Here is a 21,322-nt window from a genome sequence, read left to right on the forward strand (position 1 = left end):
GTTCACTATTAGCTCAAGATCAAAAAAATGGTCCCACACATTTGAATTTTCATGTTATCATATTTCCCGTTCATTTTGGTTTTTGCCCCCTAAATAAAGCTATACTTTTTAATTTTAATAAAAGTGTGCTAACGATCACATATAGCCACACTCTTCACAAGACTATCCTCAGGCCTAAAATTATATTAGCATGAATAGAGATGTATGAAAAACACCACAGAAAATAACAATTCCAGAAGAAAGGATTTCTTTTTCCTCTCAAGAGGAAACTGCAGGTGATGAAGGCACAGGTCCTGATCCAAACCCCACTGAAGTCAAAGGGAGTCATTTAGATCTACTTCAAACGGACTTTGGATCAGACTCCCTGCACTGCAGGCTCAAATCCTGGCAGGGTAAACTTAGCCCTTTTCATCCATCTGATGTTAGGCTCATGCAGCACCATGAAGATTATTTGGATTAGACCTTAACACCATAACTATCTGCTCTCCATGGACATCAAAGACTGCATTATATTTTTCATATAAGCGGGGATTCTCTCAGGTGTCCTTGGGCAAGGAAAGGCTAAATTCTCCCTGTAGTATATTAGTCACCCAATCACACTTTTAAAAAAAAAAAAATCATTTTTAATGTATTCTGAACCTTACAGGTCAGGCAAGAAATGCTTCTCTCTCACTGTTGAAAAACCTGTCTTTTAAAGCAAGAAACAAGGATAATGAACTTTCAACACGGATGAATTTTGTCCATTAGATCATCTCAGTTTCCTTGGTTAAAGGTTCAATTAATTTAGTTTCCTATACCCATTATTTCCTCCTAGTTTTGTTCAAGAGTTTATTAGCATGATAGCTAACAATATTCAACACTACCATTAATATTCATGTATTTAGTGGACAAACTTGACTGAGCACATTCTTGACAGTTGTCAGGTATTTCCTCCTCTTTGGCACATGATCCAGGCAGAGAGAGACATCTTTTTCCAAATTTGTTTACATGATGTGCTATATACAGGGAAGTAACTTCCCTTTCAAGTTTCACCTGCCTGACATAAATGACCATTGTCTTTTGATTCTCTCATAAACCCATTACATCCATCTTCTGAGACTATTTGTAGCAGCTACCCATCTCCAAATACCTAAATACCTAATACTGGAGCCAACTTTGTTTACATTAGAAGCTTACGCACCCATCAGCCAGGAACAGCTTTTTTAAAAAGAGCAGTCTTGTAGCTTTCTGCAAATTAATCAGCATGTGATGGGGCAGCACCTTATAACAGTGTAACAGCTATGGGCTTGGCTACACTTGTGAGTTAGAGCACATTAAAGCAGCTCCGGGAGCCCTAGCTCACTACCTGTCCACACTGGCAAGACACGTAGAGCACTCCAATTCCACGGCTAGAGTACTCCTGGTACTCCACCTCGGCGAGAAGATTAACACTTGGTGCGCCTTGGCTGAAACGCCCAGGCATCAGTGTGAACGAGGTGTTGCATTACTGTGCTCTGATCAGCCTCTGGAAAAGTCCCATAATCCTCTTAAGTCAAGTGGCCACTCTTGTCATTGTTTTGGAATCGCTGAAGGAATGCGGATATGCCCTTTGAAAGCTCCGTTTCCGACAGCCGGCATGCTTATCTGCTCCGAGACAAAGCAAACCATTACTGTGGAATGCTGTGTGTGTGTGTGTGAGTGTGTGAGAGAGGGGGGAGAAGGGGTCTGCTGCTGTCTGAACTTACAAGATAGCATGCTGACATGCTCTCAGCCCCACAAAAACCCACTCTCTCTCCCCCACATATACACAACACATGCCCTGTCACACTCCACCCCACCACCAGCCATTTGAAAAGCACATTGCAGCCACTTGCATGCTGGGATAGCTACCACAATGCACTGCTCTCTGTGGCCATTGCAAGAGCGGCTAATGTGGCCGCACCAGTGTGTTTGCAGCTGTCAGTGTGGACAGACTTCAGCACTTTCCCTACTGCGCTCTACAAAGGCTGGTTTAACTCAAAGCGCTCTACATGTGCAAGTGTAGCCATGCCCTATCTCTGCATTATAGGAGTGCTCATACTGACCTATAGGTCAGATGTCTTCAGCATTCCATTAACTTCCAAGTTGCTTTGGCTTATCACTTCAGAGCAACATAAAATGTGTATGAATAGACGGAGGTTAGACAATGAGATTTTATTTATCTAAAATAAAATTTTGATTAGCAACAATTAGATTTTTTCTTATTTCCTAAATCTACTATGTATCAACTATCAAAGAAAGGACAAAAATCAGCTGTGACTATTCTGAATTCAATTTGCACAGCATACAAGCTACTTCAAAAAATAGTAATATTTAATATATAGTATTTAAATGATCAAGAATAGATAAGGTTTTGTACTTAAATCTAAGGTTTCAAATTCTACTTTTTAAAAATGAGTTTTTATTTAAGGCTAATTAGTTTGAAATGCATGGGGGAGTAGAGGGTAGAAGAGAACAAATTCTAAACAGTTTACCTGATTCATTTTAGAAAAACACCATAAGCCGGACAATATTTGGTGACCCATACTAAACTTCAGGTTCTGCTTGAAATCATGGCCCTTCTTGCAAACCAGGAATGAAAACAGGGAAAAGATAACAAGTACTGCCATCTACAACACACCTAGCTAACCTAATATGTTAACAGCAAAGCACGTCAATTAACACCACTCCAAATCTTGCCAAGAAAACTGAAAGCATCCAGGTATTTATAGAATAGTATTTATCTTAAACTCAAATGTGAAGCCACAAGATTAAAAAACCGGTCCTGCATCAGAATTTGACTCTTTACAAATTATTTCAATGCAGTGGCTGCTTCTCTGCTCTTGCATACATGGTGTTTTCCTCATCAGCCCCATTGGAAGGCTCAGGAACAAACATCTGTAGTTGTGCCTCATCACATACAAAACATTCTTGTTCATCTTATTCAACTTATTACATAGAAGTTCACCTCCTGCTTACTTTACACAACTAAGCTGCTTCCTGCCATCTCTGTTCTAGACCACCATTCAAGTTTTCTTTCATCTACCCAACAAAAACAAAAAGGGGGAGGAGGGAATAAGAGGGTAAATATAATGGGGTAAGCAGGAAGCAGCATTTCAAAATGTCGCCCCCACAGAATTTAATCCAGGTATAATATAAATAAACAACCTTTAACAGTCTGAGACAAACCATTATTAAAAAGCTACTTGAAACATTAACCAGTTATTTTTTATATATATATGGTGCCTTGCCTTATTTCCAAATGTCAGTCTGAGCAAGAACGTCGTCATACTCCTAGCTAGTATGATTTATGGTCTTGGTCCCTGTCAGGTTCCTTCCCCACTCTGAACTCTAGGGTACAGATGTGGGGACCTGCATGAAAGACCCCCTAAGATTATTCTTTCCAGCTTAGGTTAAAAACTTCCCCAAGGTACAAACTTTGCTTTGTCCTTGAACCCTATGCTGCCACCACCAAGCGTGTTAAACAAAGAACAGGGAAAGAGCCCACTTGGAGAGGTCTTCGCCCAAAATATCCCCTCAACTCCTACACCCCCTTTCCTGGGGAAGGCTTGATAAAAATCCTCACCAATTTGTACAGGTGAACACAGACCCAAACCCTTGGATCTAAAGAACAATGAAAAAGCAATCAGGTTCTTAAAAGAAGAATTTTAATTAAAATAAAAGGTAGAAGAATCACCTCTGTAAAATCAGGATGGTAAATACCTTTCAGGGTAATCAGATTCAAAACATAGAGAATCCCTCTAGGCAAAACCTTAAGTTACAAAAAGACACAAAATCAGGAATATACATTCCATTCAGCACAGCATATGTTACCAGCCATTAAACAAAAGGAAATCTAACACATTTCTAGCTAGATTACTTACTAACTTCACAGAGTTTCTGAGACTGCATTCCTGATCTGCTCCCAGCAAAAGCATCACAGATAGACAGACCCTATGTTCCGCCCCCACCCCAGCTTTGAAAGTATCTTGTCTCCTCATTGGTCATTTTGGTCAGGTGCCAGCAAGGTTATTTTAGCTTCTTAACCCTTTACCGGTGAAAGGCTTTTGCCTCTAGCCAGGAGGGATTTTATAGCACTGTAAACATACAGGTGGTTACCCTTCCCTTTATTTTTTTTGACAGTACCTATTAGTGCTTGAATATACAAAAATCTACTGTAGATATATGAACAAATGGGTTAGGATTATGTTTTAAGAGTCGTCAATCCAGAACACAAAGTGGTTTAAAAGGATAATTCCAAAATCCTTAGAGACATGGTAGACAGTTACAATATTTGACATAAAAATAGTCATATTCAGCCATGGTGCATATGACTTACTGAATTTGGTCCAGAAATTCTAAGTTACTGTACACATCCTGTCACCTGTATTTCAATGTATCAGTTTTTTAAGTAAAATCTAAGTTCAATGAACAATTTGAGGGAGTTTTTCTACTATATCAGAAGTACAGATTCTACTTTCAACAAACACAAAATCCAATCTTGGAAAAACAACTTCACTATTCCAATGTTTCTTCCTGTTACATAGCAAATATATACGTTTTCTTGTGAAAGCTACCAGTTGCTTTATAAAAAGATCAGTGTTACTAAAAACTATTTTTAGAAAACACTTTCAGTAAATCCTGTGTTGCCAACATTATATACACACTAGGACAACAGAAACATTGATAAAAAGAAACAAGAATGCCTTGGTATGTTTGCTTTATTGTTGTAGCTATGTTGGTCCCAGGATATTAGAGAAACAAGGTGGTGAGGTAATATCTTTTATTGGACCAATTTCTATTGGTGAAAGAGACAAGTCTTCTAGTTTACACAGAAAAAGAGCTTGTCTCTCTCTCTCTAACAGAAGTTGGTCTAACAAAAGATATTCCCTCACCCACCTGGTCTCTTAAGTATTATAGTTTCCTAGAACATGGAAAAAAAATATTCCATACTCTGAAAGTTAAAATATTATTTTTATTGGTGCACTGTAAGTTAATGCAATTTCAACAAGAATCTGATGTTACTGCAAGACCTCCTTGCAACTTAAGATCGCATGGGAGCTCAAATAAAAACATTTCTCATTGAAACAGGAATGAAGCCTTTTTTTTTTTAACCTGAACACTTATCAAGTTACATATATTATGTTACAAGACTTTATTATTCTTTTGGATTAAATCCATCAACTTCACTTTGCATTTCTCTCTCAACTTCACTGCATATCAATATTCCTTTCAGGTTAACAGGCATTTATGCCTCAGACATACTGGGGAATAGTGCTATTTTTAAGAGTATTTGCATGTAATAATATAATCCCGGAGAACATAATCTGTTTTCTATAAGAACTTTAGAAAATCAGTACTCCTGGAATTGGTTATTACTATTACTTTTACATTATACCACTGATTTCACCACTTACAGATAATGCAGAACGTTCTGTACGTAAAGGGCGAGTGAAGTATTTCTAAGTAAACTAAACTTAAAAAAAAAATTGAACAGAGTTTGAGATAATGTCAAGTATTAACACACCATCTATTACACTTGATTAAAACAGATTTAAATTCATGAGTCTGTAAAACTTTAATAGTGTCTGAATGACAAATGTATTCGTAAGACGATAGCAAGAAACTAAGGGAATATGAGCCACTACATTATATAGATTTTTTTTCCTGGCAGAGTATCCTCTCTTTCATTGCTAACAGAACTGATCATTTTAGCATCTGGAAAACTAGCAGAGGGAAGAATTTGCTGTTTGAAACATTCCTTTGGTTGGCTGTTTTAAATAGTTTTCTTCTTAAAATGGTCATCAGCAACAATATATTTTAATGCTCTCTGGAAACATTACTTTTCTTGCCATAATCAAAAGTCTAGTCAAAAAAATCCACACCATGGAAATTTAAAAAAATAAAAATGAAAAATCTAAAATTCCATTGCTTTTAAAAAAAACCCTCTTATCTGTTGGCATTTAAGCTAACATTTTAGTAGCATGCACAAATGCTAGGTCAAGAAATGCCTTTAGACCAAATTAGCTTTCTATAACTATTTTTAACCATTTGATTGTAAAAATTGACAATGCAAGCTTTTGAAGGGCAAGATGTAAACCTTAAATAGTGTGGTTGACAACTAAAAAAAAAAACAAACACACACACCCCAAACAGTCCTAGCATTTATCACTAATCAAGTTGATAAAAAGAAAAAGAAGTACTTGTGGCACCTTAGAGACTAACACATTTATCTGAGCATAAGCTTTCGTGAGCCACAGCTTCACTTCAGCTGTAGCTCACGAAAGCTTGTGCTCAAATAAATGTGTTAGTCTCTAAGGTGCCACAAGTACTCCTTTTTCTTTTTGCGGATACAGACTAACACAGCTGCTACTCTGAAACCTGTCTAGCGAGAAAACAGCACAGCTCATTCTACAACACAAGAGTGACCTCAGAGCAACACTGGCATCTTACTATTGTTAACACATTTTTTCAAGATAAAAAGAGGCATTGACTGATTTTAGACAATGAAGGATGTAAACAAGGATTGTTGGTTTTTTTAAATTAGTATTGGTTCATTTTAAAAAAAACATCTCTGACTTTGCATACCCCAAACGGCCAGTACAACAAATTTCTTCAAAGAACATGTGCCAAGTTTCAATTCAACATTCCTTTTAATAGACAAAGTAACATTAATTCTTGCCAGAAATGAACTAAACATGAAATTAGGCACATGGATTAGAAGATTTCATCTGAAACAAGGCATGTATTAGACTGCATAATCTGATCTTCTTGGATGGCTAATTTCATCAAAATCTGAATATGGGTTAGTTGAAACACTTCTAAATTCTTGAATTGAGACGCAATATAGGTTATTGTTAACCCTGTAACAAAGGAAAAAAGGTGTTTGCACAGCAGTATCGAGAATGTTGCCCACCAATGCAGATGGCCCTCTAAGGCTATGTCTACACTACAGCCTATGCTGGCATAACTCAAGTCACTCAGGGGTGTGAAAAAACCCCCCACCCTGCTGAGCAACATAAGTTACACCAACATAAACGCTCATGTGCACAGTGCTATGTTGGTGGGAGACCTTGTCCTGTCAACAGCTTCTGCCACTAACAGAGGTGGTTTTATTATTCTATGATTATGCTGATGGGACAGCTCTCTCCTGTCAGCATAAAGTGTCTTCACAAGATGCACTGCAACAGCACAGCTCCACTGCAGCACTGTATGTATAGACACAGCCTTACAGTTGAAACTTTGTATTTAAGCAGTTACTCATTTCCTGATGTCTTTTTGATAGCAGACAGACATTTGCAGGTGCTCAGCACCTCTGAAACTCAGGCAACTCACCTCTTCAATTGCCATAACGTATCTGCTGTGATCAGTTATTCTGCAATCACTGTTCACATGAGTAAGTCTTGCTCATAGGGTAGTTTCATTAAGTTTAATGGCCTGGTTTGCATTTAAAGATTACTACTGTTAATCAAGATTGCAGGATCAGAATCAAGCTGTGAAAAAAAATATAATTAGAATTTAAAATATTGAGTTGCAGGAATGAAATTCTGATGAGGCTAGTTAAAGTTAGACTTTTATGCCAAACACTTGGGTTTCTACTGTCCATACAAGCAAACATAAGGCAATGGAAAAAACTTAGACATCTATGAAAGTGTTTAAGGACTTGAAGGATTATACATTGATTGCTTTTTATTCTCTCTCTCTCTCACACACACACACAATCCAACTTGAGGATTCCATACCAATTGTCTTCCCAAAAGTACAGCCTTCTAGAGCAGGGGAGGCCAAACTTACTGACCCCCTGCAATCTTCTCAAGCCAAAAAAAATATTAAGGAATATAATTTTACTTGGAGGGTGATAAAACAAAGCCAATACATCCGCCTCCCAACCCTCCCCACACACACTTCTTTCTTCCCCATTCCACCACAAAAAAGGAAGTGATATACTGATAAGGACTACAAATAAGGTTTAAAAAAAATACCCAACATCCACTAGCTCAGTGATTAAATCTACCTGTCACAGTGAAAAGTACATGTGCCACCATGCCCATACACCCATCCCATACCCATCCACACAAATAAAGCAGGTGGGTATTTTTATATTTATTTACTTTCTATTGAATACATTTTACGCTTACTTCATCTGTCTTGTTTTTCCTACGTCTCCTTTCTCTTATCAGCTTTACTCCACTTTTCTTTCCCATGATAGTTTCACTTTTCCTCTTCAGAATATATTGTTTCCCCTTTATCTTCTTTCTCCTTCTCTACATTCCATTCTCTCAAAGACATGCTGCTATCCCTATACCACCAGCATTCATGGGCAACTGAAAAGCTCCAGCCCAAAGCTCCACAGCAAAGAAGAAGCTGGGATTCCACAGCAGTATATTATCCCAAGTTTCTGCACAGGGCTCCTTCCTTCAGATCAGAAAATTTCTAAGAAACAAGCATAACTTATCTAAAAAAGTCACGCAAAATGGCAAGCGGGCAGGGGGCGAGACAGCAGTGTGAGTGTGGGATATCTGTCATCACGCTGAGCATGGGGATGGGATTTGCGCCTGTGTGTCATCTTCTTGCATCATCACACTGGCCATATGAATGGGGTTTGCCTATATGTCATCACGCTGGAATGCGGATGGGGCATAGTACAAGAAAAAGCACAGAGAAAAAACAACCCCAGAATTCCAGCAGAAAACACTCACCCAATCTTTAAAGGATAAGCCTAAACATCACCAAAATCAGACATCTAAAATAACATGAATGTATTCACTATAGTGAATTAGTGATTTCATATTGTTGTGTGTCTTGGAATTTGTTCAACAAGCAACTCCTGTTGTACTTAAACCCAGATACTATCCTAATTTACTGCAATATTAGTTGCTCATTAGTCTCTGGCTTGCTGAGTGACCTTGGGCAAGACACTACAGCGTTGTGTGCCTGAGTTTCCTTATCTGTAAATTAAGAATAATGATACTGACTTCCTTTGAGATATCCTGATGAAAAGCACTATATAAGAATTAGGTATTTTTAATTATTATTATAGTTCTCATTTATTTTTCTACAGTCTTTTTTAGTTATAGTAAACTTAGGTGTTAACTTTAATGACTAGCAGGCAATTAATTTTAGGCAAAACTATGATTTAAGTTGATTATATCCTTTTAGGATTGGCACCAAATGTTAAGTTGTGTAAACTGATTTTTTTTAAGTGACTACTTTTTCCACGCTTTTTGAAAAAAACACTGCAGGTGTTTTTGTTTGTTTTTTAATGCAAATTCAGGCAATGTTCCAAGCGCAAACATTGCACCATTAAAAGTTTGAAAATGAAACCAACCGCAAAAGTGAAAGTGACATCAAGATCAAACAGCACAGATGGTTAAAACTAAACTAATTTTAAAATGTTCTCTATTTTAGTTATTTAAGAGGTTATTCATTTCCTTTACCTATGCTACTAACAATATTTTTAAAATGACTGTGTCCTTTTAGCCACAAGATAATCCTCCTTCTCATGTTTTACAATTAAGTAATATGAAGAGTATTAAATCAAATTCACTTGAGATAGTTCTATGAATTTAATTTCTTCATATGTAGAAGAGAAAAAAAAAAGACAAGAAGGATGTTGCTGTGCCATTGAAATGTGGCTATATCAATTTCAAGGCTGGAATATAAAGACCAAGCTTTCAACTATTTAACACTTGCAAATAGAAAATACTTAAAGTGAACATAATGGAAAGGTGAAAGGGGAGAGGGTTTACAAGAACTTAATGATTACCTGTTCTGTTCATTCCCTCTGAGGCACCTGGCATTGGCCACTATCGGAAGACAAGATACTGGGCTAGATGGACCTTTGGTCTGACCCTTTGGTCTGTACATTCTTATGTACACTCTTTCTACCGTTCAGATTGAAGTATGGGCTGAAGGTATTCTTCAATAAAGTTTTAAAGTGGTGTTTTATCACAAATTTTTGCAATAGCTGTGTTCCATATTGCCACCCCTTGTAGCATACACAAGTGCAAGGATCTGGACACAAGAGCAGCACTGCTGTATCCCAGGCACTTCTGACCCAGAGATTAAACGTTTCACCCATCCCTAGGAAGGAGATCACTTGATTAGAACCTATAGCAGTGGTCTTACTGGTAGCTCCAAAATGCATCTTGTTCCTTCAAAAAGCTCCATATCATGTGTTAACAAAGGAGAACAGATGGGAGAGAAGGAGACCAGGAATACTGGTCTATGCATCACCGAGTGATTATAGAAGTGGTGACAAATAAAGTGGGGGGATAGCTCCCTTTGATGGACACACAGCCAGCCAGTTAGCTGTAAAAACCCTGTTGGTAGCTGTTCTTTACTTGCTTTACCTGTAAAGGGTTAAAAAGTCCCCCAGGTAAAGTAAAAAAAAAGTCGGCAGCCGACCAAAAGAGCCAATGGGAAGGCTAGAACTTTTTAAAATGGGAAAAGAAACTTTCCCTTTGTCTGTTGTTCTCTGGGCTGGAGGGATAGAGCAGCCATGCTATAAGCAGCTTTAAGCCAGGTATGATCATAATCAATCAGATCATACCTAGAACTACTTATCTGAACTCCGAATGTGTAGATTAGAATGTTTAGGTAGATGCGATCAGGTTTATTTCTTGCTATTTTTTAAGGCTTGTGGATCTCCTCTGTGCTAACCCCTGATGCTTTTGTTTGCTTGTAACCTTTAAGCTGAAACTCCAAGAAAACTGTTTTGGGTGCTTAATTTTCGTTTCTTTTAAGATCTAGCAAAAAAAACCTGAGTTCCAGAAGTATTTTTTCCCTTTTGTTTTTAATAAAATTTACCTTTTTTAAATACAGGATTGGATTTTTGGTGTCCTAAGAGGTTTGTGCATGTTATTTGATTAGCTGATAGAAAACAAAGGAAATTAGCTGTGGCTTTCTCAGCTTTTCGGTGGGGTGAAAGGGCTTGAGGGTACCCCACAGGGAAGAATTCCCAAGTGCTCCTTCCTGGGTTCAAAGGGGTTTTTTTGCATTTGGGTGATTGCAACGTTTACCAAGCCAAGGTCAGAGAAAAGCTGTAACCTTGGAAGTTTAATACAAGCCTGGAGTGGCAAGTATTAATTTTCAGAATCCTCACAAGCCCCTACCTTCTGCACTCAGAGTGAGCATTCAGGCTTGACAGAAGCTATCAGGCACTTTCTCTTCTACCCTCTTAATGGGGAGACCGTTACTGGAACCTTATCAGCACCACATAAAATTGGTACTCCTGAGGGAATTCTGAAGCAAAAGATTAAAAGTTCTGCGCACAATATTTTAAAATTCTGCACAATTCTGCAAATGTTGTCAATAAATAAATGTGGCTCCAGCATGGCAGTGGGGACCATAGGCCACTAGCTGCCTTGAGATGGGAGATCACTCTGAAGCCCACACCTTCCCCGGTACAGGGATTCGACTGTGAGGCTGCATCCGACCCTGATGCAGTGCAAGGGCTGGGCCCGTCCTAGAAACACCTGGGGGCCCCACCCCTCTGCACCATGTGTGGATGGGCAGGCTTGGCCAGCAGGATCCAAGTGTGGAGGGGCTTAGTGTGGGGCAAGAGGTTTCTGTGTAGGGCAATCTGGGTCCGGGCGGCTCAGTGGGAGATCTGGATGGACAGGAGCTCATTGGGGGGATCCAGGTGCAGGAACAATGGGACTCTGCAGGGGATACAGGTGAAGCTGGTTGGGGCCCAGCAAAGGCGGTCTGACTGAGGGGAGATGGGTCTCAGTGGTGGGGGGCCTGGGTGTGAGGCTTGATGGGGTGGGAGTCTGGGTGCAGCTGGTTGGGGCTCAGTGGGGTGGGGGGTCCAGGTGGAGGGGGGTACTGCTTGTCAGGGCAAGGTTTGATGGACCTGCTTAATGGGGGAGCCCAAGCTGCTGCCGAGGGGACACTGCATGCCGGGCTCCCGTTTCTCTCCTCCCACCCTGTGATTCCCCTTTCCCCTATCCCTCTCCCCATCTCATCCGCCTCCCCAAATGCCCCATCCCTCTTCCCTCACTCCACCCCCCTTCCTTCCACCCTGCCTCTTCCCTTCACCTCCTCAACCCCACCTTCCCCCCGCCCCCATTACCCAGCCCCACCTTGGGCACTCACTGTTGTACTGACAACATGAAGGATCCCAGCACCCAGAAGGGGAGCATGACTGGCACTAGGACCCAGGAGATAGCATCCAGCTGCAAAGTCAGCAGAACCAAGACGCAGCCTCCTGATTCAGCTGGGCAGCTCTGTGCTTGCAGAAATGGGGGGCGGGGAAGAGCAGTGGCATGTAAGCCCATATGCCTCACTTCTCAATCATCTCCCAAGAACTGCACCCCTGGTCGTCCCTCTCACCCAGTGTGACTTCCCTGCCATTTTCTGCAGGGGGAGGGGGGGCTCAGAGCCATATACCATAACATTTTGGGTACAAAAATACATTTTCAGTATCAGAATGGACATGTTCAACCTTACAACAACTTGGTATTTCATCTGTTTGATTCAATAAGATTTCGAGATATCACTTTTAAGATTTATACAGGCAACAACATTTGATGTTCATTATCACAATATACAAACAGAATTGACATGCTCTCAGTACAATACTCTTCCAGTACAATATTTGCCTGAAGAACATTTTTGGAAGTGAGATTACTTGTATTTTTATGCAGCAGCTTTCCTGACACAAAGATGTTCTAATCAGCAATTAGAACAAATATCTTACTGAGTTTATTTTCCTTCTATAAAAGTAAAACCAACTAGTCACAGCCCTAGTTTTAGACTTTGTTAGTACTACCATAATCTTTTTCCTGCATATTGAACAGGAAACACACTGCAGTGTACACTCTCTAACAACAATATACAGAATGTGGATCATTTCCAATCACATGACTTATGGCTCTTTGTTGTGCCTTTAAATAATTTTGCTTCACAGCACAATTGTTACTGAAAATGCAGCTGAACTTTTATTAGAATACTACAGTTGCCAAAAGTATACTATACAGAAGACAAACAGTCGGAGATTTGTGGTTTTTAAAAAGAACTTTAAAAGGTAACTTACCAAAGATATTTACTTCAACTTAAAAGGTTGAAAAAGTAACAAAAGTTTTCAACGCAAGTTAAAAGGACATTATCAAATCTGAAATCTGTTTTTCTTTATAGTCAAAAGGTGTTTAAAATAGGACTGGGTATGACAGACATTCTCAAGTCCCCGACAGTTTTTGTGATTTTTACAAATCTATTTTCTACATATGTCTCTCCCCGTTGTTTGTCTGTAAGGTTCTTTACATATTGCAACAACAGAGGATTCTTCTGACACTACAGGAAGTGTGCTCTCAAATCCACAAGTAAAATGGAAAAAGCCTATAGAAATTTCTGCTCCTCACTCCAATCTTTCACTTACATTTACTAATATTCGGTGGCATTTGTAACATTAGCTAAAGAATTCATACAAGAATTTATTGTAAGTTGATAGTACCCTTTAAAGGCTTCCATGCAAGTTTCCAAGAGGAAACAAATATATGGGTGTTGAAAGTCAGGTTTTGGAATGGAACAGTGACTTATATTTACAGTTTCAGAGTAGCAGCCGTGTTAGTTAGTCTGTATCCATAAAAAGAAGATTTGTTAGTCTCTAAGGTGCCACAAGTACTCCTTTTCTTTTTATATTTACAGTAAGTGCGATGTCATCCCCTCAGGCAGAGAAACCAGAAAGTGTGCAGCTTGGATTCCTCAGGATCATCTAAAAAGGGTAATGATTATTGCAAGTTTTGTTAAACACAGCACTAATTCCATTTTAAGCAGCTTTTTGGGGGGGGCTGGGAGAGAAGGATATTAAATATGGGCTTAAAGGGTAGAAAGTAAAACATACTGGAAATCAAATTATTTCAGAAGACTCAATTACCACCCTGTGTTTTTACACACAGGGGCTTGTTCTCATCAATTTGTTCTTGGAAAATACCCTTTTTTGTGAAACTCGGGGGAGGGGCCTACAGCACATATGAAATTAGCAAAAAGAAAAGGAGCACTTGTGGCACCTTAGATTAGTCTCTAAGGTGCCACAAGTGCTCCTTTTCTTTTTGCGAATATAGACTAACACGGCTGTTACTCTGAAACATGAAATTAGCAGTGATGAAAGACGCCAGCTTGAAAGTCCTCTATTTAATTACCATAAAGGTATATCAAAAGGCAACAGCATCATAACTTTAGTGGCAGCCACAGAACTGAGACTATTTAATGCCAGCAGTGTTGGTTGTTTTCATGATGAGTATACTCACCCAATAAGAACTGAATGGATATCAAAAGTATTTCTCATAAGCCAAACAACAACTATCAGAAACTTTGTTCACTACCAGCTTGGGCTGGATTTGAACTTGCAACCTAAAGGTAAAAAGCTTAACATGTCATCACCATAACCCGAGTTCTCATTAGTATTAAAGTCACAAAAGCATATCAGAAGAGATTAGGCTACCTACATTTTGCAATCAAATTTACCATAAGATTAGACTGTAATGGAGAAAATGGCGAGGAAAATTAGAGAGAATCTACAGTATACTAATAGGTAGAGCAAGAAATTTCACTGTTCAAGAGTTGAAATATCAGAATGTATGTTCTTAGCCTAACGTGAAAAAGAATTAGAGAACCAAATCTGAGCAATTTAACAAAGGACCATCCAACACAGGGCAAACTAACATAAAATGAACAATAATCAAAACTCCTAGAAGTATGCTACCTAAGACATTATATATGTGGTCAAAACTTTTTTTAAGGAAGTATTAGTCAGTATGCCAAATAAATATTGAGTTACGCAGAAAAATATTCAACAGATTAGAGTATGCTAAACAAACCTTTTCCAACTGCTTACAAAAACTTGGAAAAATTACAGCTGTTATTCTTACTACACTCTGGTCCAAATGTGAGAAATTAAGTATCCTTTCTTTACCACTGATAAAAGTCTAAATTTGAAACTGGGATATGAAAGGCATTAGTCCTCCAAAGATCTAACATTTCTGAAATACTTAAAGCTAAATTTGTCTTCCTTATGTCTCCAACTATGGATTAGAGAAGTGGCATGGGGCATAGGTCACCACACAAAGATCAGTCTGGGGGCTAATCACGTAAGCAGGAATACCAGCATGCTATGAGTGTTAATAGTTTTATACAGAAATTCAAGTGAGCTGTAAATATTCATTCTCCTACCGACATTAGAAAGCCACAACTTCTGTGATAAAGAAAAAATAAAGGTAAAGTTAAAAGTAAATTATACAAGATTTCTTGAATGTGTCCTTTTGAGAAAGCTATTTTTATAGCTTACCCTTACAAATTTGAAAATAAAAGTTCTTGAATTGTTGACCTAGAGAAAAAAGCAATTAATATTATATCTTTTTTGTTTAAATCCATTTGTATAAGCCATGAATACACACACATGCACACGCCCATCATCAATTTGGTATAGAACCAAGGCCTGGAAGTTGTTTCAGTTAACTGCTGCTACAGTAAGCAGAGAGAACCTATAGTATAGGTCCACACACAAACTTGCACCAAAATTACTAAATGTTGCAACCAGTTTGACTTAGCAAAAATCAAGTATTTCAGAATGAGTATTCACATGCAGACTTTCACCAAAAATAATACAAGGTGTGAACTTAAAACCAATTTCATCATTTTGGTGAAAGTCTGTGTGTGGACCAAGCTTAGCATATATTTTCTTCCATGAACAGTGGCTATTTCCTATCAGAACTATCAAGGCTTAAAACGAAAACAGGAAGAACTCAGGACAACATTCCCTACTACATAACAATGGGTAAAGTTTAAAGTCTAAAGGGACTGGCACTGTCCCTCACACTGTATTTCCATGGTGCTATGGTACTGTCCCTCATCTAATATGCTTGCAAGGTAGCAACCGCACTATTAACATTCCCTGGATATGTTTGTTATCCAGTACAGAAATGGATCTGATACAGAAATCTAAGGCACACTATAATTTTGTTCTTTTAAACTTTTATTCAAGAATTAATTATGTCTTAATTTGGAAGTTTTAACAAAACATTTTCAAAAAGGATTACTAAAAACCAAACAAATATAAAGCACTTATAGTGTAAAGCTACATTAGTGTACATTTTTTAAAAATCTCTTTAAATGCATTTTAAATTACTGCACTTACGTTTGAAATGTAATTTTAAATAAAAATGTTGATATAACTTTGTATGTGAAAGTTTGGGCATTTTGAATAAAATTTAACTAGTCAATAAAATTAAGAAATCCTAACGTATGCAAATTGTATGCAATTAGTCTGGTTAACTATGGTTTACAATTAGTTTGTATCATATTATCATCTTCCAGTAATAGGTACTTCTAATGCTCAGATCTTACATAGCAAAGGGCAAACCTTACCACATTAGTGCCTCATCCTGAAGAGGAGCACTACTAGGTATCAGCAAAAAAAAAAAAAAAACCCGAGGAGTACTTTGTGGCACCTTAGAGACTAACAAATTTATTTGGGCATAAGCTTTTGTGGGCTAAAACCCACTTTATCGGATGCATGGAGTGGGAAATACAGTAGGAAGATATATATACACAGAGAACATCATGTTCATAAATTTGTTAGCTTCTAAGGTGCCACAAGTACTCCTCGGATTTTTTTTTACTACTAGGTGTATGTGCATAAAACAAATGACATCAGACCAAAACTGCATAGTTTCACTTGACAGCAAACATTTCAAACCGAGCAATATTAGTTAACGCATCATAGAACTTATTCGAATAAGACGACGGGCCCAGTCTGGGATCATTTATAGCTAAAATTAGTTAGCTTTTAAACACTGAAGCACTTTCAAATCAAACCTTTCATTTCACACGTAGGAATAAATACAAACATTCAACAGGTTAACTCCACCTCTTTCCCCCTCAGGGAATGAAGCGATTACACATAGCAGCAGCATCGCTGAGAGAGGTCGAAGTACACACCCCACAACATGCACCTGCACTTTAAACACCTACAGATCAGGTGGAGAAGTTTCTCAAGGACTAGCACCACCCAAACTCATAAGTCAACAGCAATTCCCCAGCTGATTCAGAGACGGCGACCGAGAAATCCTGTATTACGGGGCTTTAAATCTAGCTACATCTTTTTTTTTCCCTTCACGTCTCGTGTCCCTCCCACAAGGGCATCTCCTTTCTAAGCACAAAGACGGCCCAAATACAAAACAAACACCCCACGCCTCGGACACATTTCCACTCCCCACCCTGCTCAAAGCACATCTGCCCGGCCTCCCCAGGGGCTTCGAACCCCCCTTTTCCCTGCGCCCAAACAGTTGCTTCAACTTTTTTTTTTTAAACCAGCCAGAAGTGTAGCATCTAAAAAAAAACCTCGGCAAAGAGCTCGGGCCATAAAACAACAGGGAGGAACTAGGGCGGACCCCCACCTGAGTTAACGACCCACCGAGCCGTTTCCAAAGGCAACTTCGCTTGCCCTCCCGGTCCTGAAGGGCTCAAAGCGGCACCATCACAAAGCGAACGGGAAACCCCCCAGGCCAGCCTGGTTCTCCCCCTCCTCTGCGCTCCCGCCACGCACCCAACAGATGGGAGCCCCTGGGGGAACCCGCAAGAGGCCGGCACCAATCCTCCCAGTCAGCAGCACCCAACAGGGGAGGGGGACGAGGAGCTTCGTGCTACCTGAGGCTCCCCCACCACAGTGGGGAGGGCACTAACTGTCAGGAACAGCAGTTCAAGAAACTCCCCCCCCCCGCCCCACTTCCCGGGGTGAAATGGGCTGAACGCTCGACCCCCCCGCACCGGAGTGGACAACAGCCTCCCACGAGAGGCTGGGGGAGCGTGACACAGGCAGCGGCCAACGGACAGCAACCGACACGGGGCGCTCCTCGCGGGCCGAGGAGCTGGCTTTAGAGCACAAGCACCGCCAAGCCAAGGGCGGGGGTGGGGGGAAGTTGGGAGAGAGGGTGCTGCTCCCCTGGGGTGCTGGGACGAGTCTCTTACCTTGGAAGAAGCAGCCGCAGCTCTGGCAGACATTTTGTTTCCTTCCTTCCCCAGAGTAGTGTGTGCCTCTCTCTAACCACTCCAGCCGGGGAGAGAGAAATTCCCCACCTCCTCCTGCGCCTCACACAGCTGCCCAAATAAACATCGCCCAGAGAGAGGGGGGAGGAGAGAGGGAGGAGGGGGCAGGGAAAGAGAGAGGAGGGGAGAGCGGAGGCAAGTTTGATAAAAGTCCAGCTTCTCAATATTCCTCCTCCGCGGGGGAGGCTGGCGCTCCCCTGGCCAGGAGCGGCTCCGTGCTGCGGGGTGGGGGGAGTTAATGCAGCTCCCCAGTGTCTGCCCCTACAATGGCAGCTCCGCTTCCTTTCCCCTTCTCCCAGCAGCAGCTACATGCCTTTCTCGCCAAGCAACCACTGACATGTCTGACTGCTGGGACTGCCCATTCTCCGGCCTGCCTGGAGGGGGGAGCTTGCTTCTCAGTCACGCTTCCCCAGCTCTCCCTCCCCCCAGGCCACATGGCACCGCACAGGAGTGAAAAATCAGAGCCCTGACACCGAGCACCCCCTTCCCCAGCTTGTCTCTGGGCAGGAGTCTCGCTGACAGCAGCTCGCAGCCCTTCTCCTCTCCCCATTCTTTCCAGCGCTTTGGTTTGGACTGCAGACACTGGTGACTGGAGCAAAGAGTTTCCTAGACCACACAAGCCTATCAGGGGCTAGGGGGATGGTTTGAAATGCATGGAACAGAGTGGGGCAGGGATGGAGTTCATTATAGAGAGAATAAAACAGGGCCAACCTAGCACAAAGGAAGAGGATCACCCCCTGCCCTCAGGGGTGGAGTCAGCTTCACAGGAGTTATGGAAACATTCTGGGGCGTTCAAAACAGACCAGGTTAATAGGTCTGTTATTCGGCATCAAGCTCCACTAAACTTGCTGTAAGAGTTGGGAAGGAAAATATATTTATCCAGGCTTAGTTAAAAAAAATTTGCTGTCGCTTTGTATTATTTCCATTTTCTGTAATTTGTGGTCTGATTTGATTTTTACTATGGAGTTTATTTTACTTTTCAAATACTAGAGAGATGCAAAGATATTACACAGAGCCTTGTACCTTGCAAAGTCATTTTCCTGGGCAAAGTGAGTGCAAAATGGGTTTAAAGCACTTCCAGATCAGTATGGCAGCATTTTACACGCATTTTGCACCCATTTGGCTAGGTGTAGATGACTACACAGGTTCAAGGGAGTAGAGAATCAGTTCACAATATTTTTTCTATTGTATTTTCTCATGGACAGCTTCAAATGGAATCTCAAACTCTTGACCACTTTACCAATCCCTCCAACCTTAAATAATGTCCCTAAAAACTTAAACAAGGCAAATATTTAATCATTCTTTTAATCTCTCTTTTACATTTACCAAACTTTGTGGGCACTGCACTGAAATATATTTTGAAAAAACAAAAAATTTCCAGAAAATAATTTATACAAATTTAGGAGTCGTCAGAATTCAACATGGAGAAACAGGTTCTCAGCTATGCTCAAGTAGCGCTGGGCATAGTTCTGTTGAGGGAGACCATTGTAGCCTTCCCTGATCCTGGGGCAAACTCTGTGCCAGCCTACTCCCTAGCGTAGATTAGGGTAGCTACCAGGCTGTTCTACACTATACTGGCTGCTAGTCACCCTCAGGGGCTCTTCTGGCAGTTGGAGATTACTGGGGCGTACGGATGTCCTTGCCATACTCTTTTTTTCTTTCTTTTTCCCTCAAACATCCCCTGTGTTGGAGAGGAGGAATGATCCACTGGCCAGGTCTGTTGACTTTAGAACAGCATTGCACAAGGACAGAAGTGCAAACCTACACTTATGGTTTTATTAATTACCTGAAATAACTTTGAGCTTTGCTTTATATTTCTTTTGATACATTTACACTCTGGTTAAGAAGAAAGGTCATGTTTTATAACCACATATTCAATTTACATTGTCTACAAGTACACACAGAGAGGGGCAGGAAGGAAAGGGTGTGATCACAACAGGAAAGAACCGGAAAACTCCACAGTGCGGAAAAGCGGGGGCAGAAACTTAGTATGGGAAAAAAGGAGAGTGGCCCCAAAGAAGGGAAGACAACCCATGAGATTCAGGGAGATGGAAAGAATCAGATGGAAACAGAGATTAAAGAATGAAAAACGGGAATAGGGTGGGAGAAAGAGGGACTCGCGGAGTTAGAGTGAGCAGAGGGCAAGAAGAGAGTTCTGTGGAGGGACAAAGAGAGATGAGGTGGATAGCTGAGGAAGAGAACAGAATGGGGAAGAAAAAGAAAAATTACCGTAATAAATTCAGATGCTGAAAAACACTGGGGGGAAAGAGAGGCAAATAAACAAAAGAAACTATCAAGCAAAGAGAGAACAGAACAAACAGGAAGATGTAGTCAGTTACTTTTTATTGTTTTATAGAAAACTGGATGCCAAAATATTACAAATGCATACAGCATATTTTATTGTATTCATCAAGAGACCTAGGGGGCATGATTCTCTAGGACATGCAGGAGAGAGACTGGGTATGGATAAGAGTTGATCTATGTATTCCTGCCATTCTGGGGGAGGAGATAACCAGTTTTGTCCTGATTGCTCATGGGTCTGGGATTTTTTAAACAAGGTTGGTGCTAGTTATCTAAATATTTCTTTATACAGTGTCTGCTTCTGTCAGTATCTGTTGGGTCTATGGTCCACTTAGTGGTGTTTTAATAGCTGCCCCAATGTTAAGTCATGATAGCACAAGATTCCAGATAAACACCAGCGGATGCAGAATTTTTTACATAAGCTTTTCGTTTTAAAATGTTATTAAATTTTCCAGAGTGCAGAGAAGCTGCTCCTGCCATTTCAAAATATCATTTCCTTGAGAAGAACCTTTGCATTTTCTCACTGCTTTTGGCTTCCTACAGCCTCTCCCTCTTCCTGGCTAGATGTGGGCCAAAGGATTTATATCTAAGTTTGTGGCTTAGCCCCTCTTTAAGTAAAATGAGAAAGATAATTTTAATAGTTACTTTTAAATCAGCTAGAGTGCTTTTTAACTTCCCCTTACCAAACACAGTGAGAACATTATGCTTTAAAAAGTTATAACAATAAAAAGATTTCCTGAAAAATGTCCTTTATTTTCCAAAGAGTTTTCAAACTCTTTGGGCAAATAACTATGGCCCCAATCCTCCAACTAGTTCAGCATAAGCAAAGCCTTGCACCCAGAATATTACCAACCCCAAGTGTTCAAAAATCAAGAATTGGGGACTCCAAAAATTGAGATTTACTTAAAAATCATGAGATTTTTGAAAATAATATAGTTGGAGTTCTTTTTATTTACATTTTGAACCTTTATAGGTC

The 21,322-nt window shown here is 40.2% G+C and overlaps 1 protein-coding gene across 8 annotated transcripts in view; it reads right to left on the reverse strand.

Annotated features, from left to right (window-relative positions):
• Positions 1-21,322, reverse strand: part of TJP1 (tight junction protein 1) — a 308,783-nt gene that overhangs the window by 132,671 nt on the left and 154,790 nt on the right. Inside the window, exon 1 of one of the 8 annotated variants that reach the window (XM_073303699.2) lies at positions 17,968-18,396. The exons of the other annotated variants lie outside the window; for them this stretch is intronic. Within the exon in view, the coding sequence (XP_073159800.2) occupies positions 17,968-18,000 (33 nt within the window). The 5' untranslated portion in view covers positions 18,001-18,396. Of the gene's footprint in view, positions 1-17,967; positions 18,397-21,322 lie in introns of those variants that run through there. 8 annotated transcript variants of the gene reach the window in all.

This window comes from Lepidochelys kempii, chromosome 10 (genome assembly GCF_965140285.1).
Source record: "Lepidochelys kempii isolate rLepKem1 chromosome 10, rLepKem1.hap1, whole genome shotgun sequence".
Classification (NCBI taxonomy): domain Eukaryota; kingdom Metazoa; phylum Chordata; order Testudines; family Cheloniidae; genus Lepidochelys; species Lepidochelys kempii.